Source organism: Pipistrellus kuhlii, unplaced genomic scaffold (assembly GCF_014108245.1).
Source record: "Pipistrellus kuhlii isolate mPipKuh1 unplaced genomic scaffold, mPipKuh1.p scaffold_m20_p_12, whole genome shotgun sequence".
In the NCBI taxonomy this organism is placed as follows: domain Eukaryota; kingdom Metazoa; phylum Chordata; class Mammalia; order Chiroptera; family Vespertilionidae; genus Pipistrellus; species Pipistrellus kuhlii.
In genome coordinates, this window is record NW_023425427.1 from 12,264,877 (window position 1) to 12,283,365 (window position 18,489).

General features: G+C 32.6%; 1 protein-coding gene across 1 annotated transcript; it reads right to left on the reverse strand.

Moving 5' to 3' along the window:
• Positions 1-2,997: 2,997 nt before the first annotated feature.
• CYLC2 (cylicin 2) lies at positions 2,998-18,247 on the reverse strand. The gene is made up of 4 exons (XM_036434247.2): positions 18,198-18,247; positions 7,291-7,331; positions 5,620-5,741; positions 2,998-4,007 (listed from the first exon to the last, which is right to left on the reverse strand). Exons 1-4 carry the CDS (start codon positions 18,245-18,247, stop codon positions 3,090-3,092), a joined length of 1,131 nt encoding a protein of 376 aa, XP_036290140.1. The 3' UTR covers positions 2,998-3,089.
• Positions 18,248-18,489: the final 242 nt, after the last annotated feature.

The following is an 18,489-nucleotide window of genomic DNA, read 5'->3' on the forward strand; positions in this document are numbered from 1 at the left end:
ATTTCTGAGATAAATCATCTAGTCCTAAAACAAAACAAAACAAAATTTTTAAAAAATGACTTCATTAAGTTTTTTTTAAAAGTTTGATCTGTGAAAGACATTATCTAGAGAATACAAAAAAGCCACAGACTGGGAGAAAGTATTTATAAAATATATTTCTGATAAAGGACTATATCAATAGAACTCTTAAAACTCAACAATAAGTAAACAAATAATCTGACTAAACAAAGAGCCAAAGACATTAACAGAAAACTCACCAAAGAAGATACACTTGATGGGAAATTAGCATATGAAAAGATGGTCTACATTTTATGTCATCAGGGAAATGCAAATCAAAACAACAATGAGATACTATTACACTCCTAGTAGAATGATCAATATCTAAAACAATGACACCTCCAAATTCTAGGGAGGGTATTGCACAACAAGAACCTTCAGCCATTGCTACTGGCAATACAAAATGGTACAACCACTGTAAAAAGTTTGGAAATTTCTTTGTATGATGTGTATGTTTTCATATGTAAATATTTGCATATGTTTGCATACATGTGTGTGTATTTGTACTTTTTACATATAAAAATCTGAACATATTTAACATACAATTGAGGACTTGATGAGTTTGAAAATAAGTATATACTCTCCAATCTATGCCATAAATATACCTGTATCCTCCATTTAGGTTGCTTTGGGAGTTTCCAAGAAAGATAATGGCTGATTTCATTTCTAGTTTGGAAGTGGTAGAGATGGAATGAAGTATATAACAATTCAGGTATTTTGGAGATAGTCAAGTAGGACTTGCTAAAAGATTAGCAGAGTGAAGACAAAATAATAATTATGAATGACACACCAATTTTGGATTGAGTCATAAGTTTGATGTTAGTTTCACTTACTGAGCTAGTGAAAACTTGGGGGAAACCAGGCTTTAAAGGAGGGATATTGTCTCTTTGTGGCATGTTAATTTTGAGATGGCTCAGAAGGCAGATACCCTGTTTCCCCGAAAATAAGACAGTGTCTTATATTAATTTTTTCTCCCAAAGTTGAGCTAGGTCTTATTTTTAGGGGATGTCTTATCTTTCCATGCGCTAGGTCTTATTTTTGGAGGATGTCTTATTTTCGGGGAAACATGGTAGTTGCTTCAATTTAACATTGGGACATATGAATTTGGAGCTGAGTGGATAAGTCATTGCTAGCTTTAAAGTAGGATTCAACAGCATAGGAATGCTGTATAAAGAGTATATAATGGATGGAATAACTTAGAGAAATATATACAGAGAAAAGAGAAGAGGGGCTACAATAAAAAGACAATGCTATTAGAATTGGTTACATGGAAGTTCTTGGTGACTAGTGCATTTCAGTTGAATGGTGAAGGCAGAAAACTAACTGTTTTTTCACTGAGTTATACTTTAATCTGAAATATGACTTTTGAATATCATGTTAGAGAATAATCTTAAGGTTTTTTTGTTTGTTTGTTTGTTTGTTTTTAGATAAAGAAGGTTCCAAATGATTCCTTAAATCATAAGGGAGGTGCTAACATTTCCAGAAAAGGTTGAAAATCTGAATATAGAATTGTATTGTAAGCAGACAGAGTATGAATAGTTTCCTGGAAAAGGTAAATAACAGTGGGGCAGGATTTGACTCTGTTTTTACAGCTCTGACTGCTGACTCTGTCAATCAGCAAGGTAGGGCCTTGTGGACCATCATGAGATACAGCAGTCATTAATTCTTGGTAGATGATTTAGTGGGACAGGGACTGATCTTTAAGGAGCAGGCAAAACCATTATACTTCACTAAAGATAGCTTTGGAAAGCATGTGGGATAGGAGTCCCTTTCTATCCAAGGGTCTGCATTGAGTTGCTTTTTATTTTTCTTCATGTTAATATGACTTATGGTCACAAGAGAGTTTAATATTGTTGTGAAGATATAAAGTTAACATCTAAATATGTAGATATCTCTCTCCGCTCACCCTCCCCCCGCCCAGTTTGACTCTTTGCTGTTTAATTTGTTTTTTTCTACACAATTATATTGAAAATTAGCAATTTATCAGTAATCTCTTCAATATACCTCCTTTAAATTTATTCACATTGGTAATTTGTACAACAATAATGTCATTTCTTCTTTAAATTGAGATCATTTGGCCACCATTTACTATTTAAAATAAAAAAAAAACACCTCATGATAAGTAATTGTTAAAGTTTTAATATTGGCCAGCTTTCTCCCTCATGAAAAATAATTCTACTTCCCTTAACCTTTCGGTGGACACTTTAAAAATCTTAATTTATTTATTTATTTATTTTTTTACCAAATTTTTCTAATAATGAGAAAGCTTAACCTTGATAAAATTCTAGTTCAAAACCTTACCAGCACATTACAGAATTTATTAAAATGATATCAATTTATACCTATAAATTAGTTCATTTGTTTAATTTGAGTTGGCTTTAAATAAAATTAAATAAAATAAGCTTACCAAATGTGTTTAGCTTGGCTTAGAAGTGGAACATTCAACATCCATGAACCTGGTTGTGGTTATTTATACTTCAGAGACGGTGATATAGTTTCACAAGAAATAAATGTTTTCTCTTTTTCTTTTCTTGAGAAATGCTACTTTTAAATTATATTTATTTGAAAGTAGACATTCTGAAATTTGACTTCCTCTTATGATCCCTATGATTTTTAATTAAAACCGTGGATATGACTTTAAATTGTTTGAGTCTTTGAGTTCAATATCTTTATTCTTTAATTGTATCAAAGATTTCACTGATTTTTTTTCTTTTGCATATTCATGCAATATCATTAACTTCTACATCTTCACTTGCATGATATTTGAATCTTTCTAGGTATCTTTCATTTAAGTCTTCATATCCCCAAATTTAGCACAGGCATAAACATCTTCAACTCCTTCACTTAATCATCTATTAAGTTTTTCTTAACAGCTTTCTTATATTTTATGAAGATTCTCTGAGTCTTTGTATTCTTCACCCATTTTTTAAAATATTTGATTAAATATTCAAACTGCTCCCTCTTCATAAATTTAGTTTCAGATTATTGAACTACTCTTTCAGTAAATATGCTTTTGAATTATTATCCAAGGCCTACTTCTTTTTTCCCTCCTTCTTTCCCTCCTTCTTTTTCTCCTTCTTTTTCTCCTTCTTTTTCTCCTTTTTTGCATCAGAAGATTCTGTCTCAGTCCCTCCCTTGGTATCCTTCTCTTCTTTCTCGCCTTCTTTCTTGCCTTCTTTCTTCTTTTTTTTGCCTTCTTTCTTACTTTTCTCACTTTCTTTCTCACCTTCTTTCTTACCTTTCTTGCCTTCTTTCTCGCCTTCTTTTTCGCCTTCTTTCTCGGTTTCTTTCTCACCTTCTTTCTTACTTTTTTTGCCTTCTTTCTTGCCCTCTCTCTTGCTTTTTTTCTTGTCTTTTGATTCATCCTCTTTGTCACTGGGGCTCTTTGCATCTGTTATTTCATCTCCAGGTTTGTCAGTCAGCTCCTTTTGCTTCTTTGAACCCTTATCTTTTTTGGAACCTTTCTTCACCAATTCATTTCCCTCTACTAGTTCTTTAGCTACTAACTCCTTGTCCTTCTTTGCACCTTTCTTTTCTTTTTTTGAATCTTTCCTCTGTAATCCTTTTTCCTCTCCTGATTCTGCATCTGACCCCATGCCCTTTTTTGGACCTTCCTTATCCTTTTTTGAACCTTTCTTTGTATCTCCTTTTTCAGCTTCTGATTCTGTAGTTGACTCCTTGATCTTTTTTGAACTTTTATCTTTTTTGCTAACTGTTTCTTTTTTTGAGTCTTTCCTAGTTATTTTTAGCTCCCCTGAAACTGCGGATTCGCTTTCTGACTCTAATGTGTCCTTCTTGCCTTCTTTAGCTGCTGCTCTAACCGGGCCATGAGTTGGAGGCCGTCTCCTGGCAGCTAAATAGACAGATGGTCTTTCTGAAATTTGCATCAAAGAACGGTGCATCCATAATGGTCGTTGATAACCTCCCTTTAATTTGTCTTCATCAGGTTTCTGCAGTATTGATTAGAATAATAATAAATAGCTTGTATTAGTTTTACAGCCTTTATAACCAGGTCCCAAATACATTTAACTTCAATCATGAAAAAAATTTAGATCTTAATGAGTATCAAATAAATTGTAGATTTTATAGTTTATTTTTTGTTTATAGTGTCATGCTTTTATGAATGGGTAGTCATGTCTCATTTTGGATATCATTTCAATTTAGAGTATCTTTGTAACTCCTGCAAGGTTGTATGTCAAAAGTGGTACAGACCTTCACTTACTAATGACATACCAGAATCTCTCTGCACAATCAGGAGAGGGCTAGTTCTTTGACTCTGTGTTTTTGGAGTCTCTTTAAATATCTTGCTTAGCCTCTGTTTTGAGGCTAACCCAGAAACTATTTTCTAATACTTAATAATTATATGTTCAGACAGATAATGATCTCTATTGTTACCTTCAAGGTTTCTAAAAATTAAAGTGCTAACTGTGCTTACCAGTAAAAGCCTGACATGCCTCCTACATGGCAAGATAAAAACTGAGTATCATCAGATAGGAAACTGCAACAATGAAAGCTAGACCATGCAGTACACATTCATTTGTTCAGAATGGTTCATTTTGTTTTCAACTTGTAACCAAATATTTGCAAAATCTTAATTGAAAAAAAAAATGGAGGTATTGCTAACAAGCAATGGAAAAACAAATTGAATAAAGGAAGAAAAGAAAACAAACACAGAAGAAACCTGGATCACGATAGCTAGGATACATTTCCTAAAATAAACAAGAGTTGATGTTATATTTATCTTGTAAAACTTTTTCTGTCAACATTTTTATATTCCATGATGACTCCAGAAACCTTATGAAATATTTATGTTCCAAGATTCAGAATCCTGAATTCTATATTACAGGAAATGAAGAAACATTGAAACTGCATTGGAGTATAAAGATTTTGAGGAAGTCTTTCTAGCGGGGTAATATTTTCTGAATGTTCATACTACTTGTAGCATTAGGATATACAGATTTCTGTCATTTTGGATACCTATTTTCTATAATGTAGGCTTACTGAACAAATGGTTAATATAGAATAAGGGGGAACTTTTGTACAGTGAAACACTAATAAATATATCTACTGTCTTCAAAAGAATTTGAATTACCTTTAACTGTATTGTTTAATGACATCTAAAAGACATGTGTGCCCTGACCGGTTTGGCTCAGTGAATAGAGCATCAGCCTGTAGACTCAGGAGTCCTGGGTTCGATTCAGGTCAAGGGTATGTGCCTTGGTTGCAGGCACATCCCCAGTGGGGAGAGTACAGGAGGCGGCTGATCAATGTTTCTCTATCATTGATGTTTCTGACTATCTATGCTTTTCCCTTCCTCTCTGTAAAAAAATCAATAAAATATATTTTTAAAGACATGTATGAGTTTAATTGAATTGAAATGTAAAATTTAGTTCCTTAGTTGCCCTCACCCATTTGAAGTATTAAATAGCCATAAAGAAAGGTAAATATATAAAATATTTCCATCATCACATAAATCTCATTACCCAGTGATGATCTGTAAAGACATATGATTCTACCTGCTTTCACAAGGTTATTACTATTGACACTTGTTAAAATACTCACTAAATCTGCATTTGCTTGTAGTTGGGAAGGTCTTGATCTCGCTTTTTTTCCTGGCCGCTGTGGTTTGGGAAATTCCAGGGAAAAGTGTTGCTGATTCCATGATTTTTTGCTTAATTCACTGACTAAAATAAGAAAGCATTAAACATAAACTTTAGAATTTCACTAAAACTAATATGACAGTAAGGTATTACATTTCATGTAAATGAAGAAACAATTAAAATTATGTCTTCATTTATTTGCTAGTGTTTGAAACCCTCTAATATTAATATGAGAAAATAAAATTTGATTTTTCTGTTTTTCCCACTTTTACAGAAAAATATATAAAATAATGATTGTGAAACTACAGTGAGATAAATGGAAAGAAACCATTTTACTACTTTCTTTTAGTCTTTCTTCTAATCCAGTCTAGATTGTGACTTTATATTCTTTTGGGTAGAACACAATTCTACAGAGAACAGAAAATACGATAACGACTTCTGTACCCTTCAAAGTAATTAGTGCAGAACCTGTTATAAAATGTTCAGGAAATATATGAATGAATCTAAATGCTAATGCTTTAGATCAGCGATTTTCAACTAGTGTGCCTCAACAGGCACAATAGTTTGCTGCAAGAATTTTTAAAACATGCAGTACCTAACTATATAGTCAGAATCATTGACCTCTTTTTCCTTAGATTGCCAAATAAAAATATGACAATAGCCAATATAACAATTGTCATTTGTTGTGAATGAATAAAAATTAAACCTTTTTTTTTTTGGTCAGACCAGCAAAAAATATATTATATATGCAATGAGATTAAAAAGGTTGAAAATCGCTGATTTAGATCTCCTTAGTAATAATTTTCCAAGCTGCAAAAGTGCATTTTATTATACCCCCAAACTGCATCGTTATAGGGAGAATATTAATGAATAAATTGACAATTAAAGGCTACCTATAGTATTATGACTAGGAGGATAAAGTCACCCACAAATTATAATATTATAGAAATAGTTAAAGGTTACCAATGAGGTAAGTGAGAGATATATCCTCATTGTATTTGAATATGTGCAGCAATATTGTGTATAAGTGAAAATAGACTTGTCCTGTGAATCTCCTAAAGACAGAAGCAGGATCAGTGACAAAATATATAGAATGAAAGGCATAATTAAGATCAATATATGAGGAAAAAGCACTTGAAGTAAGAAGTCTTCCAACACAAGGTTGATTGGCTCTGTCAATTAATGAATTTTTTGGTCAATTTTAACACTAATGAAAATCTATCATAAATATAGTAGAAGACATTTCTGACATGAGTGAAAACGTGTTTATCCAGTTTTCTACACTGCCTTTTAATTGTGATTGAATGATTTCTAATATATAAATTTGTCCACCTTCATATTGCCGTACATATTTGCTTAATCTGCTTTAGATTTAAAACAAAATATCTTTAGAAGGTATTCACAGAGCCCTTGAAAAAGGTGGTTGGAGAAAAAAAAAGTTAATTTTTATTAATATTCCATGACAGCTATTGCTTTATCATTTTGAATGGAAGATAATTTCTTATGCCTAAATTAATCATACATGTTTAAAACACACACACACACACACACACACACACACACACATATATATATATATATATATATATATATATATATATATATATATATATAATCTCGAACCTTTTCTTACCTGGAATGTAATTATCATATGATCCATAGTTTAGTTTTTGGCTATTAAAATAAGAGGGAAAGATTTCAATTAATATATAGAAAAATAACTTTTATGGCCATTATTATGCCTAAGCACTTGCCTCCACCAACTAGAGAAATACTTTGCATTTTCATATCTCTATTAGGTAAGATTATTTGATTCCAGAAAAACAGAGATGAAAATATATAATTTTTAGGACAAACTTCAACAGAGCTAAAACAACAGGAATAAAGCATAAAAAAAGTATCAACTTTTCATATTTGAAACACAGACATTTTTAAAATTGTGAAACCGTTATTGAATTCATTTTCTCACCTCATGCTCCAAAACTACTTACAATTGAATTTTAACTTAGCACTTTGAAAACACTATGCTTAAGTAAAATCAGCTTCTCATAATATTTTCAGAACTAAATTTAATCCAGATCATTCAATGTCTATGTGTCTGTGAGTGTGTGTGTGTGTGTGTGTGTGTGTGTGTGTGTGTGATTGCGTATCACAGTATTGACCTGGATTTTGATTTTTCATTTATTTTCTAAGAAAATATGATAAAATTACGTTGCAAAGTATTTTACATTCATAAGTTTCCATTTATTGTAGTACTATATGAGCATATGTCTAGAAAAAGGAATAGTTATAGTCTAATTTTAATATATTTAAATGGAGGGAAATATTTTTATTTATTAGATAAATATTATTCTCTTCCCATTATACTATAGAAAGAGTCATTATTAATAATGAGTGGGTATGGTATTACACACACACACACAACACATACATGCTTACTTTGTTTTTAAGTTTCTTGATATTACATGAAAGTTCTAGCTCCCAGCATAAAACCTGTCATGTTTCAAAATTCATTCTTTAAACATGTTGAATGAAACAATTGAATACAATTTAGGATGTGTTGACTAAATTATCTGGTCTGGTTGGGGGTGGGTTGTTTGTTTGCTTTTTTAGCTTTGTTTCTTTTTTATCTGAGGACATTAATTAAAATTACTTGCCCCTCTATATCTGAATCTCTAGGTTTGAATCTAGCCAATGTATATTTATACAATGCTGAAGAAATTTTGAAGTCCAAACATGGTTTTGAACTACTCTTTTCTGAAAGAGGAAATATTTCAGGTTTATGAAATAATATTATTAAATTAGAGATTTAAAAATATACACCAGCATTGTCCATGAATTCCCTGTATAGTATATAGAACATATTATTTGATCATCAAGAACTTGAATTAAAAATCAATAACAACAAATATAAAAAATATATAGAAAATATACAGAAATTGGATACAGTAAAGAAGGCTGAGTAAAAGAAAATATGATTCAACTGAAATATAGTGTTGGAGGAGAGCTTTTACAGATCCCTTGGACTGCCAGAAAGACAATCAAGTGAGTCATAGAGCAAATGAAGCTTAAAATATCGCTGGAGGCAAAAATGACAAAACTGAAGCTGTCCATCTCCAGGCACATCATGAGAAGGCAGGGTTCTTTGGAAAAGGCAATGATGCTGGTAAAAATAGAAGGTAGCAGGAAAAGAGGAAGACCAACTATGAAATGGATTGACTCCATAAGAGGAGCCACAGAGATGGGTCTACAGGAGCTCAGCAGAGCTGCTGAGGATAGGACATTGTGGACATCACTCACTCATAGAGTTTCCAGGAAGGAGTCTGAGCCAACTCCATGTTATGTAACAACACAAATATTTGAAAAGTGAACAGTTCCTTCTAAATAACCAGTGATCAAACAGAAATCACAATGCATACTTATAATAAAAAGCAAGTGAACAATAATATATTGAAAACGGTGGAATACTATGTATCGTTCATACAGTAGAATGTATTGCTTTAATTCCATATTATAAAACACTTAAAATCAGTGTTTCAAATATCTGTTTTATAATTAGGAAAATAGCAAAAGTTATACGGAGGAGATCATAAAGCTATAGGTCAAAATCAATGGATGAGTAAACAAAATTAGAGCAAATTTAAAATTCAGAAATTTGGACTTTTTTCTTTTTACATATATATTATTGATTTTTTTACAGAGAGGAAGAGAGAGGGATAGAGAGCTAGAAACGTCAATGAGAGAGAAACATCGACCAGCTGCCTCCTGCACACCCCTACCGGGGATGTGCCCGCAACCAATGTACATACCCCTGACCGGAATTGAATCCGGGACCTTTCAGTCCCCAGACCAACGCTTTACCACTGAGCCAAACCGGTTTCGGCTGGACTTTTTTCTTTAAAGATTATTAAAATTGCTTAAGTCCTAGGAAGACTGATGAAGAAAAGAAAATACAAATTATCAATATTAGTACAGATACAGACTTTATAATTATATAGATTTCAAAGAATAATGAGGATTGTAATTTATAATTTATGATAATAAATTTAACAATTTAAGTGAAATAGATGAGCTCCATGTAAAACTCAGTTTACGAACACTGGCACAAGATGAAATAATAAAAATGTGAATAGCTCTATAATTATTAAATAAATTTATTTCATTATTTAAAAAAAAAACCTTCTGAGAAAGAAAAGCATAGGCCCAGACCAGTTTACTGATAAAAAAATAATAAATAAATAAAATAAAATAAAATAAAATAAAAACCATTCAGGAACATTACACAAGTTTTTAAGGAACAAGAGGAAGGAGAAAGATATTTCAATTAATTTGAGACCATTATAAAAACCCTGACTCTAAAACCCCTCAAAGACATTTCCAGAAATGAATATTCTAAACTAATACACTACATTAACAGACACCAAGATTCCTTCTGAGATTAGATGAGATCAAATGTGTTCATGGTTGCTTGGCCTTAGTCACAAAAATTCATTAACTTGTTAACTAATCTTACTGAAAAGTATGTAAAATGGCTAATACATCATGATCATTGAAAGTTGGCATATTATATATATGTAATATATCATATATCATAATCATATATCATAATCATATATCATAATCATATATATTATATATTATATATTATATATTATATATTATATATTATATATTATATATTATATATTGTATATTATATATTATATATTATATATTATATATTATATATTATATATTATATTATATATTATATATTATATATTATATATTATATATTATATATTATATATTATATATTATATATTATATATTATAATTATATATTATAAATTATATATTATATATTATATATATATCAACCATTGCAATCATTCTAACAAGAATTTGTCTGATTATCTCAAGACAGGTAGAATAATTTTTGAAATAAAAAGTAACATTTCCATTCATAATTAAAAACTCTAAAAAAGCTAGGAATAAAGGGCATCTTCCTTAAATAGATAAAATGTGTTCAGATAATACTATTAAAATAAGTCTTAATGGTGGAATATTGGCTGGTTTTCCTCTATAGATCAGAAACAAGGCAAGGGTGCTTACTGCTATTCAACATTGTAATCCAGACCCTATTTTGTTTTATAAGTTAATGAAAATATCACAATTGGAGAGGAAGAAGTAAAATTATTTTTGCAAAAGATCTGTTTGAGTAAATAGACTATGCAATCACATCTACAAATATTCTTAGAGCTCTTATGCAAATATAATCTATATTAATAATAGAGGAATATGCAAATTTGTCAGGATGCCCTCACACAATGACCGAACAGCAGGCTATGTGGGGTGACCGGGCCAGCAGGGGTTGCAATGAGGGGCAACCAGGTCAGTGGGGTGGGGGGAAAAGGAAGGAGTTTAAGGGTGATCAGGCCAGCAGGCAGAGGTAGTTAGGGGTGATCAGGCCAGCAGGGGGGGGCAATTCGGGGTGATCAGGCCAGCAAGGGGGGCAGTTAGGAGCAATCAGGCAAGATGACAGAGGCCATTAGGGGCGATTAGGCAGGCAGGCAGGTGAGCAATTAGGAACCAGCAGTCCCAGATTGTGGTCCCAGTTTTGGCCTTCAGACATCCCCCAATGGGTCCTGGATTGGCGAGGGTGCAGGCTGGGCTGAGGGGACACCCCCCCCCCCCACCCCATGCATGAATTTTGTGCACTGGGCCTCTAATAAAATTATATGATGCTCAAGGCCCAATGTACACAATTCGTGCAAAGTAGGCCTTCCTCCCCCAGCTGCTGGCACCGGCTTCCCTCTGGCGCCCAGGACCCGGACTTCCCTTGCAGCCCCAGCTTCTTCAGGTCTAATTAGTATATTATACTTTTATTATTATAAACAAAGACTAATTATATAAACTATATTTCTGTAACAAGAGAAATGGCAAGATAAAAATATAAGAAAAAAATACAATTTGCAATAACATAAAGATATTTAGAGATAAGTTTATTGAAATATATATAAGACCTATATAAAAAATCTATTTTTTTTTTCCCTTGGGGAAAAAATATATTCTGATTAGAATGTCCCCTTTATACCCACTAGAGCAGGTAAATAAAAAAATTAATTACATCAACTATCAGTAACTCTGTAAGCATCTGACATATTCATCATTGGTGGTAGGTGTAAAAATGGTACGACAACTTTGCAATACCATTTGATATTTTTAAATAAAGTTCAACTTAGACATGTTCTTTGTATGATTTAGTATTTCCACTAGTAGTTTACCCATGAGGACTACAAAGAGAACTGAACAAAATATGGGTAGCAGCTTTATTCATAATGACCTAAAACTAGAGTATCCCTAATATTCATCAATCGGAGAATGCATAAACTGTGATATGTTTATGTAATGAAATACTTCCCAGCAATCTAAGAAAATGAATTACTGATATATGCAAATATGGCAACTTGGATGAATCCAAAAGTAATATTATACTAGGAGAAAATATCAGAAACCTAAAAGTATATACTATACAATTTAATTTCTATGATTTCAAGAATAGGAAATACTGTTTCTTGTAACTGAACAGCCATCTGTAGGAGAAGGGCAGTGTGGATTGATGGGAAAGTGGCACAATTTAGCCTAATGGGTGTGATTGAAAATTTATATTTCTTAAGATAGGGTTAGTGATAATTCAATAAATTTACATCACTTTCATTTTTATTGAGAAGAGCTTATAGGATGCCCAAATAACAATGATTCATATACCTTAATGTAAGTTTACAGATGCGATATGCAATTAAATTAAATAAATTTTTTTGAACTAGAGAGCATTTTCCTACTTTTTCCTTTAAGTCTGGTTCTTCTGGTGGCAGTATCTCTCCCTTGCTTCTCTGGGACATTCAAGAAAATTTCTAGAACCAGAATGCATTTGATTCAATTTTTGAAGTTTCTTATTAAAAATAGCTCTTAGTGTATCTTTTTTATTTTGAAATCATTTTTATATAAATATATATTTATTTGCACACTTTAAAAATAAGTCCCTCATGACTTAGAAGATGGTCTAATTTAATTATTTGCTCCAAAAAGAAGGGAAAAAATGCAGCAATTATGTCAGTACAACTAGTTTTTGAATTAAGGTCTCTGGACATATAAAAGGAAATAATTAGCTAAGACTTCATCTTAAACAAAATGGCAATGGCATGCATAAGCCACAAGTCTGCCTTCGTTTCAGGTCCACGCATTCAATCAATTTAAGATGTCTCAGTATTTGTGAGCTTTTGTAAGTAGTGAAGGTATTCATTGTCAGCTTTCTGAAATGTTAAAGTAGGAAGCTAGATTTTGGTTTTCCTAAGTAAGTAGTTGAGATCCCAAAGTAGGAGACATGGGGAACTTTATCACTTACCAATGAAAAAAGTTGTTTTTTAAGGAGGTAAACATTTAATTAACCACCTTTGTTTTTGTTCTTAGTATGAAAAATGTCAATCTAAGTACAAAATACACCTACGTTTACTCTTGCCTTTAAGGATATCTCTGTATAGGTTTTTTTCTTTTTTCTTTTTTTAACATTTAATAAATTCAAAGGACAAGGGCTCTCATTAGTGTGATATTTTCTGCAGTTTCATTTGAAATGCCCACAGTACATATCTGAATATCCCAAGATATATTGCGAGCAAGATTTGGACTTAGAGATTCTGCAACAGATGTGTGGCAACTAAGGTTGTAAAAGTCTTGGCAGGAAGTTTTCCAAGGACTGAGTGGGGCCCAATTTACTCTTCTTGTATTTGCTAGAGGGGTCTTTCATAAAGGCAATGGTCAGTTGCCACATGACTATCATCTTCCTGAGAGATAACTGTTGATATGGTGGAATTTCCTTTTGTTTTCTAACACTTATTTATGCAGTGTTTCTCAACCTGGATTTACTTTGAATGCCCTTTTCCAGGGGATATTTTACAAGGTGAAGTATCTTTGGTTATAATTGTGTGTAGGCTTGTGTCCATGCTCCCTTGCATGCTGATCCTGGCATCTAGTTGGTAGAGACCAGGGATTCTGCTAAATATCTTAAAATACACAGGGCAGCTCCCATTTTCAGTTCTCAACACCAATAAAGAATTATCCTGCCTACAATGTCAAAAGCTCCAAGGTTACAAACCTTCTATATCGAGGAGAGTCAACCAGGTCAAGATATCATAGTAAGGCAGGTCCTTATTAGTGCAATTCAATGTAAAAAAAAAAAAAAAAAAAGAAAAGTAAAATGCATACTGGAAGCTAACATTGGAAATTTAAACAGTTTTTGTCCACATCTGATGCCAAATATTTATGAAAACCTTTCCCACGTCCTTCATAAGTTTTAGACCTACAATTTAATATTAGGAATGGAAGGACTGAGTTGAGTGACGTACCTGAGTTAGAGACAAAAGCCATGAGGTGTGAAGACATTAATGGAGTTGTTAGATTTGGACAAATAAAGATATTAAAGTGGAATAGAGGAGAGGGGGGGAACTGAGCTCAAAAAAGAGAATTTTCTTTATCAACTACAACTACAGGGCAATAACACATGCAAATCTAAACTTAAGGTCCTGTCATTGTTAAAATTCAGAGGAAAGAAAAAGTCAAAAATTATTTTCTGCATCACATCCTTTCTGTTAAATGAATTGGAAGTTACGGATTGAACCCAGGGAAATATGAATTTTTATTAAGGGTTTTGTATTCACTTCATTTGCTAACCATCAGGCTATTTAATTATGAATTTAACCACTGTCCTTCTATAATAGCACAAGACTTTTGAGATTGCCCCAGAAAAATAAAATAAAGAAATAATCATAAAACTAAAAATAATCTTTAGCCATGCAGTGAAGTTCTTTTAAAGCCATGCAATAACCATGATAATAGTAATGTCAATATATTATTATGCTTAACCACTTTAAAGCAATTACAATAGTTCTGTCATGTTATATACCCTAACATAGATTGCTGTGTAATAATCAACAATTCTAAAGTGATTATGACAAATACACTCAAACGTTTTACTGAAGTGTGTTCTTTCCCGCCCCCCCAATATGAAATAGTTTTTTTTTTGTCTTTTACTTTTATCCCCTCCCCTATTTTTATTAAGGTATTATATGTGTACATATCTTACCATTATCCCTGCACCCCACACCTATATATGCCCTCACCCCCCAGTGTTTTTGCATCCATTGGTTATGCTTATATGCCTTCATACAAGTCCTTCAGTTGATCTCTTATTTCCCCCACCTCTCCCTCACCTTCCTGCTGTAATTTGACAGTCTGTTTGATGCTTTACTGTCTCTGTATCTATCTTTTTGCTCATCAGTTTATAATGTTCTTTATTATCCACAAATGAGTGAGATCTCGTGGTATGAAGTATGTTCTTTATGTTGTAATGAAGTAGGCAACCAGTACCAAGGGGAAGCCTGTTTTGTTTATTAGTATTTATTTTTAAGATTTGTGTTTTATCTTTCCATTAACAATACTGTCCAAAAACAGTTAAACTTTTCTTTATATGTCAGAGTTCATGCCATTGCTTTTGTTTAATGTATTCACAGTAAAAATGAAAAAAGACAGAATTGGAAGGTTTTCTTTTCCTATCTCATTTTAACACAAAATATTAATCAACAGGAAATAACTGCAATCAAACTTCCCATTCTGGATTATCTTCTTTTATTGCAAAGTACTTTTGCATACTCAGTATTTCTCAATGGGGATACAATTTGCATTTAGATGGTATTCTTTGGGCTGCCCCACTTATTAGCAAAGGTTTGGTACCCTTGACCCAGGTCTTCTAAAGGTCAGTAGCACTTTCCAGTCACTGTGATGTTTTGTTTTAATTCCCATAAATTACCAAATGACCCTGAAGGAGTCTTATGTTCTAAAATACAATGACCAAAAAATGAAGTAAGAATCACATTGAAAAAGACTTATCTAAAGCCATGTCTGTGCTTTTTTAAAGTGAATGAACTAGTTAAGTCTTGGATCAAAACAACCTATAATGTTGCTTGAGAATATGTCTTCTTTATCAATGGCATGATAATAATGTAACAAACATCTCTGTACACTAAAAGAGAATAAATGTAAAGCTAACTAGAGCATTTCACTCATTTTAAAACATAAAATTTGAAAAGAGGACTTACAATCTTGGTACAGACATTATCCCCACCTATCATTTGCCAGAACCTAAGCACTGGAAGTTCTAATTAGTGATGTTGAGAGGCGACATCATAAAGAGGCCAAGAGCACTAATAGTTAAAGGGGAAAAACGAAAGCATCCACTTTTACTTGGGTTTTAATACTCTCTAATATTCAGTCTAAGATTGGTATTTACTCTCATTCATTATTAATGACTAAATAACTACTGATAGTTCAAAAAATCCCATTGATTTAACATCTTAAAAATACTTGTTTCAATTTTTCATGTAGTTTTAATTTATTAACTGATATGACAAAAGGATGAATCTCTATCTGTTAAAATCAGTTGCAATCCTATCTTCCCTGAAATCCGTGTGATTCTTGTTAAATCCTTTGCGTAACTTAATATGGCCTTTTCCCATCTTAACCTAATGCCAAGGTCAGCAAACTGCGGCTTCCGAGCCACTTGAGGCACTTTGGCCCCTTGAGTGTGTCTCTTTGGCCCCTTTAGTGTGGCTCTTCCACAAAATACCACGGACTGGGCAAGTCTATTTTGAAGAAGTTGCATTAGAAGAAGTTTAAGTTTTAAAAATTTGACTCTCGGCAAAACCAGTTTGGCTCAGTGCATAAAGCGTCAGCCTGCGGACTGAAAGGTCCCGGGTTTGATTCCAGTCAAGGGCATGTACCTTAGTTGCCGGCACATCCCCAGTAGGGGGCGTGCAAGAGGCAGCTGATCGATGATTCTCTCTCATCGATGTTTCTAATTCTCTATCCCTCTATCTTCCTCTCTGTAAAAAAATCAATAAAATATATTTTTAAAAATTTGGCTCTCAAAAGAAATTTCAATAGTGTACTGTTGATATTTGACTCTGTTGACTAATGAGTTTGCCGACCACTGACCTAATGGGCTGCTCATAGATATAAGCTTTTTTAAAAGTTTGGGTACCTATTAAAATTACCTGCATATAGATCTGAGTTAGATAATTTCACTCCACCCACCACTCCACCACATTAATAGATAAAAGTAATTACTATACAGAGTAGTATTTGACACATTGCCATTATCTATATCTCTTTGGGGGAATTTCAACTGATTTTTTTTCTCATAAGGAACACTTGAAGTCAAAAATTTCCAAAGTTACAGGCAATGTTGGAGTTAAATTGCATTTTTTATAAAGATTGACCTTTTAAAATATTAGTGTTAGAACTTCAAAAAGTGTTTCAATTCACAAGATGTCATATGGTCATTAATTTCAGAAACCAGCATGAAAAATATATGGCTAAGTCAAAAAGAGATGCAGAGATTTCAATTTCTCACAGTATCTGGATGTTACTAAATTACTAAAGAATGTGTTTAGGCTCTCTGCAAATTGATTCATTGAATTGCCAGTTGTTGAACCTTTACACTATGGGTTACTATTAATCCAAGTTAGTAAACATCTATTTTTAAATTTAATTTTAAAAAGATGACATTTTATCAATATTATTTAAAATATCTACAAGTGTAATAGTCTGCTTAGGCTGCCATAATAAAATGTCACAGACAGATCACTTAAACAACAGGCTGATTTTCTCATAGTTCATTATAAAAGAGCCAAAAGATACTGAATTCTATTGAGAGCCATTTTCCCAACTTGTAGATGATTGCCTTCTACCCATGCTTTCATATGGCCTTTTCCTAGTTAGTTTCTAAGAATAAAAGAAATATTAAGGGAATTAACACTGTATATTTTAAATTTTATTAATTATTGTTTGGCATAAAGGGGTATTAAATTCAAGTATGTTTCTTTAAACATAGAAGTCTGCAGGTTGAATTACAAAGGCGTCCTTATTCCAAGATTTAACAACTCAGTCTCTCTTTTGGTTTAAATTTGAGATCTCTCTATTTATATACAGATGCTAGATAGCCAGATGACTGACTGATTGATTGATATACAGCATGTCTGCCAAAAGTGTGTACACATTTTGAATAATTATAAGTGCAGGGTTTATTAAAATACATTTTATTTTCAAAATGTAACAGAATCAGCTTTTAGAGTGTGCATACATTTTTTTTTGAGATACCAGGTATATATAAGCCAGTCATATGAGTATACTTTTTAAATTAACTCAGAGAATAGACTAGTGGTGGTCAGAGGGGAGAGTGTTTGCAGGACTGAGTAAATAATGAAGGGATTAAGAAATACAAATTGGTAATTTACAGAATAGTCACAGAGATATAAAGTGCAGCATATGGAATAGAGTCAACAATATTGTAATAACTGCATGGTGCCTGGTGGGGACTGGAAATATCAGGGGAAACACTTCGTAAAGTATATGATAATCTAACATTTTGCTGTACATCTGAAACTAATACAAAATAATATTGAATGTAAACTGTAATTGAGAGGTAAAATTCTAAAAATAAATTACCTCACCACCCTCTTTCCTCTGGCCATGATCACACTGTTGTCTTCGTCCATGGCCTGTGCATATATGTTCTTTGGCTAATCCCTTCACCATTTTCATCCAGTTTCCTTCACTCCTCCCCTCTGACCTCTGTCACATTGTTCCATGTACCCATGCCTCTAGTTTTATTTTGTTCATCAGTTTTGTTTTGTTTTTCTCATGAGAGTCCACATATAAGTAAGCCGCTATGGTATTTGTCTTCCTCTGACTAGCTTATTTCACTTAGCATAAAACTCTCCAGGTCTATCCATGAGCG

Coding starts and splice junctions, on each gene's coding strand:
- CYLC2 (XM_036434247.2), bottom strand. CDS start 18,247: ATGGACGAAGACAACAGTGTGATCATGGCCAGAGGAAAGAGGGTGGTG. Junction 7,332..18,197: donor AGAGGAAAGAGGGTGGTGAG/GTAATTTATTTT, acceptor TTATTTTAATAG/CCAAAAACTAAACTATGGAT. Junction 5,742..7,290: donor ATATGATAATTACATTCCAG/GTAAGAAAAGGT, acceptor TTCTTATTTTAG/TCAGTGAATTAAGCAAAAAA.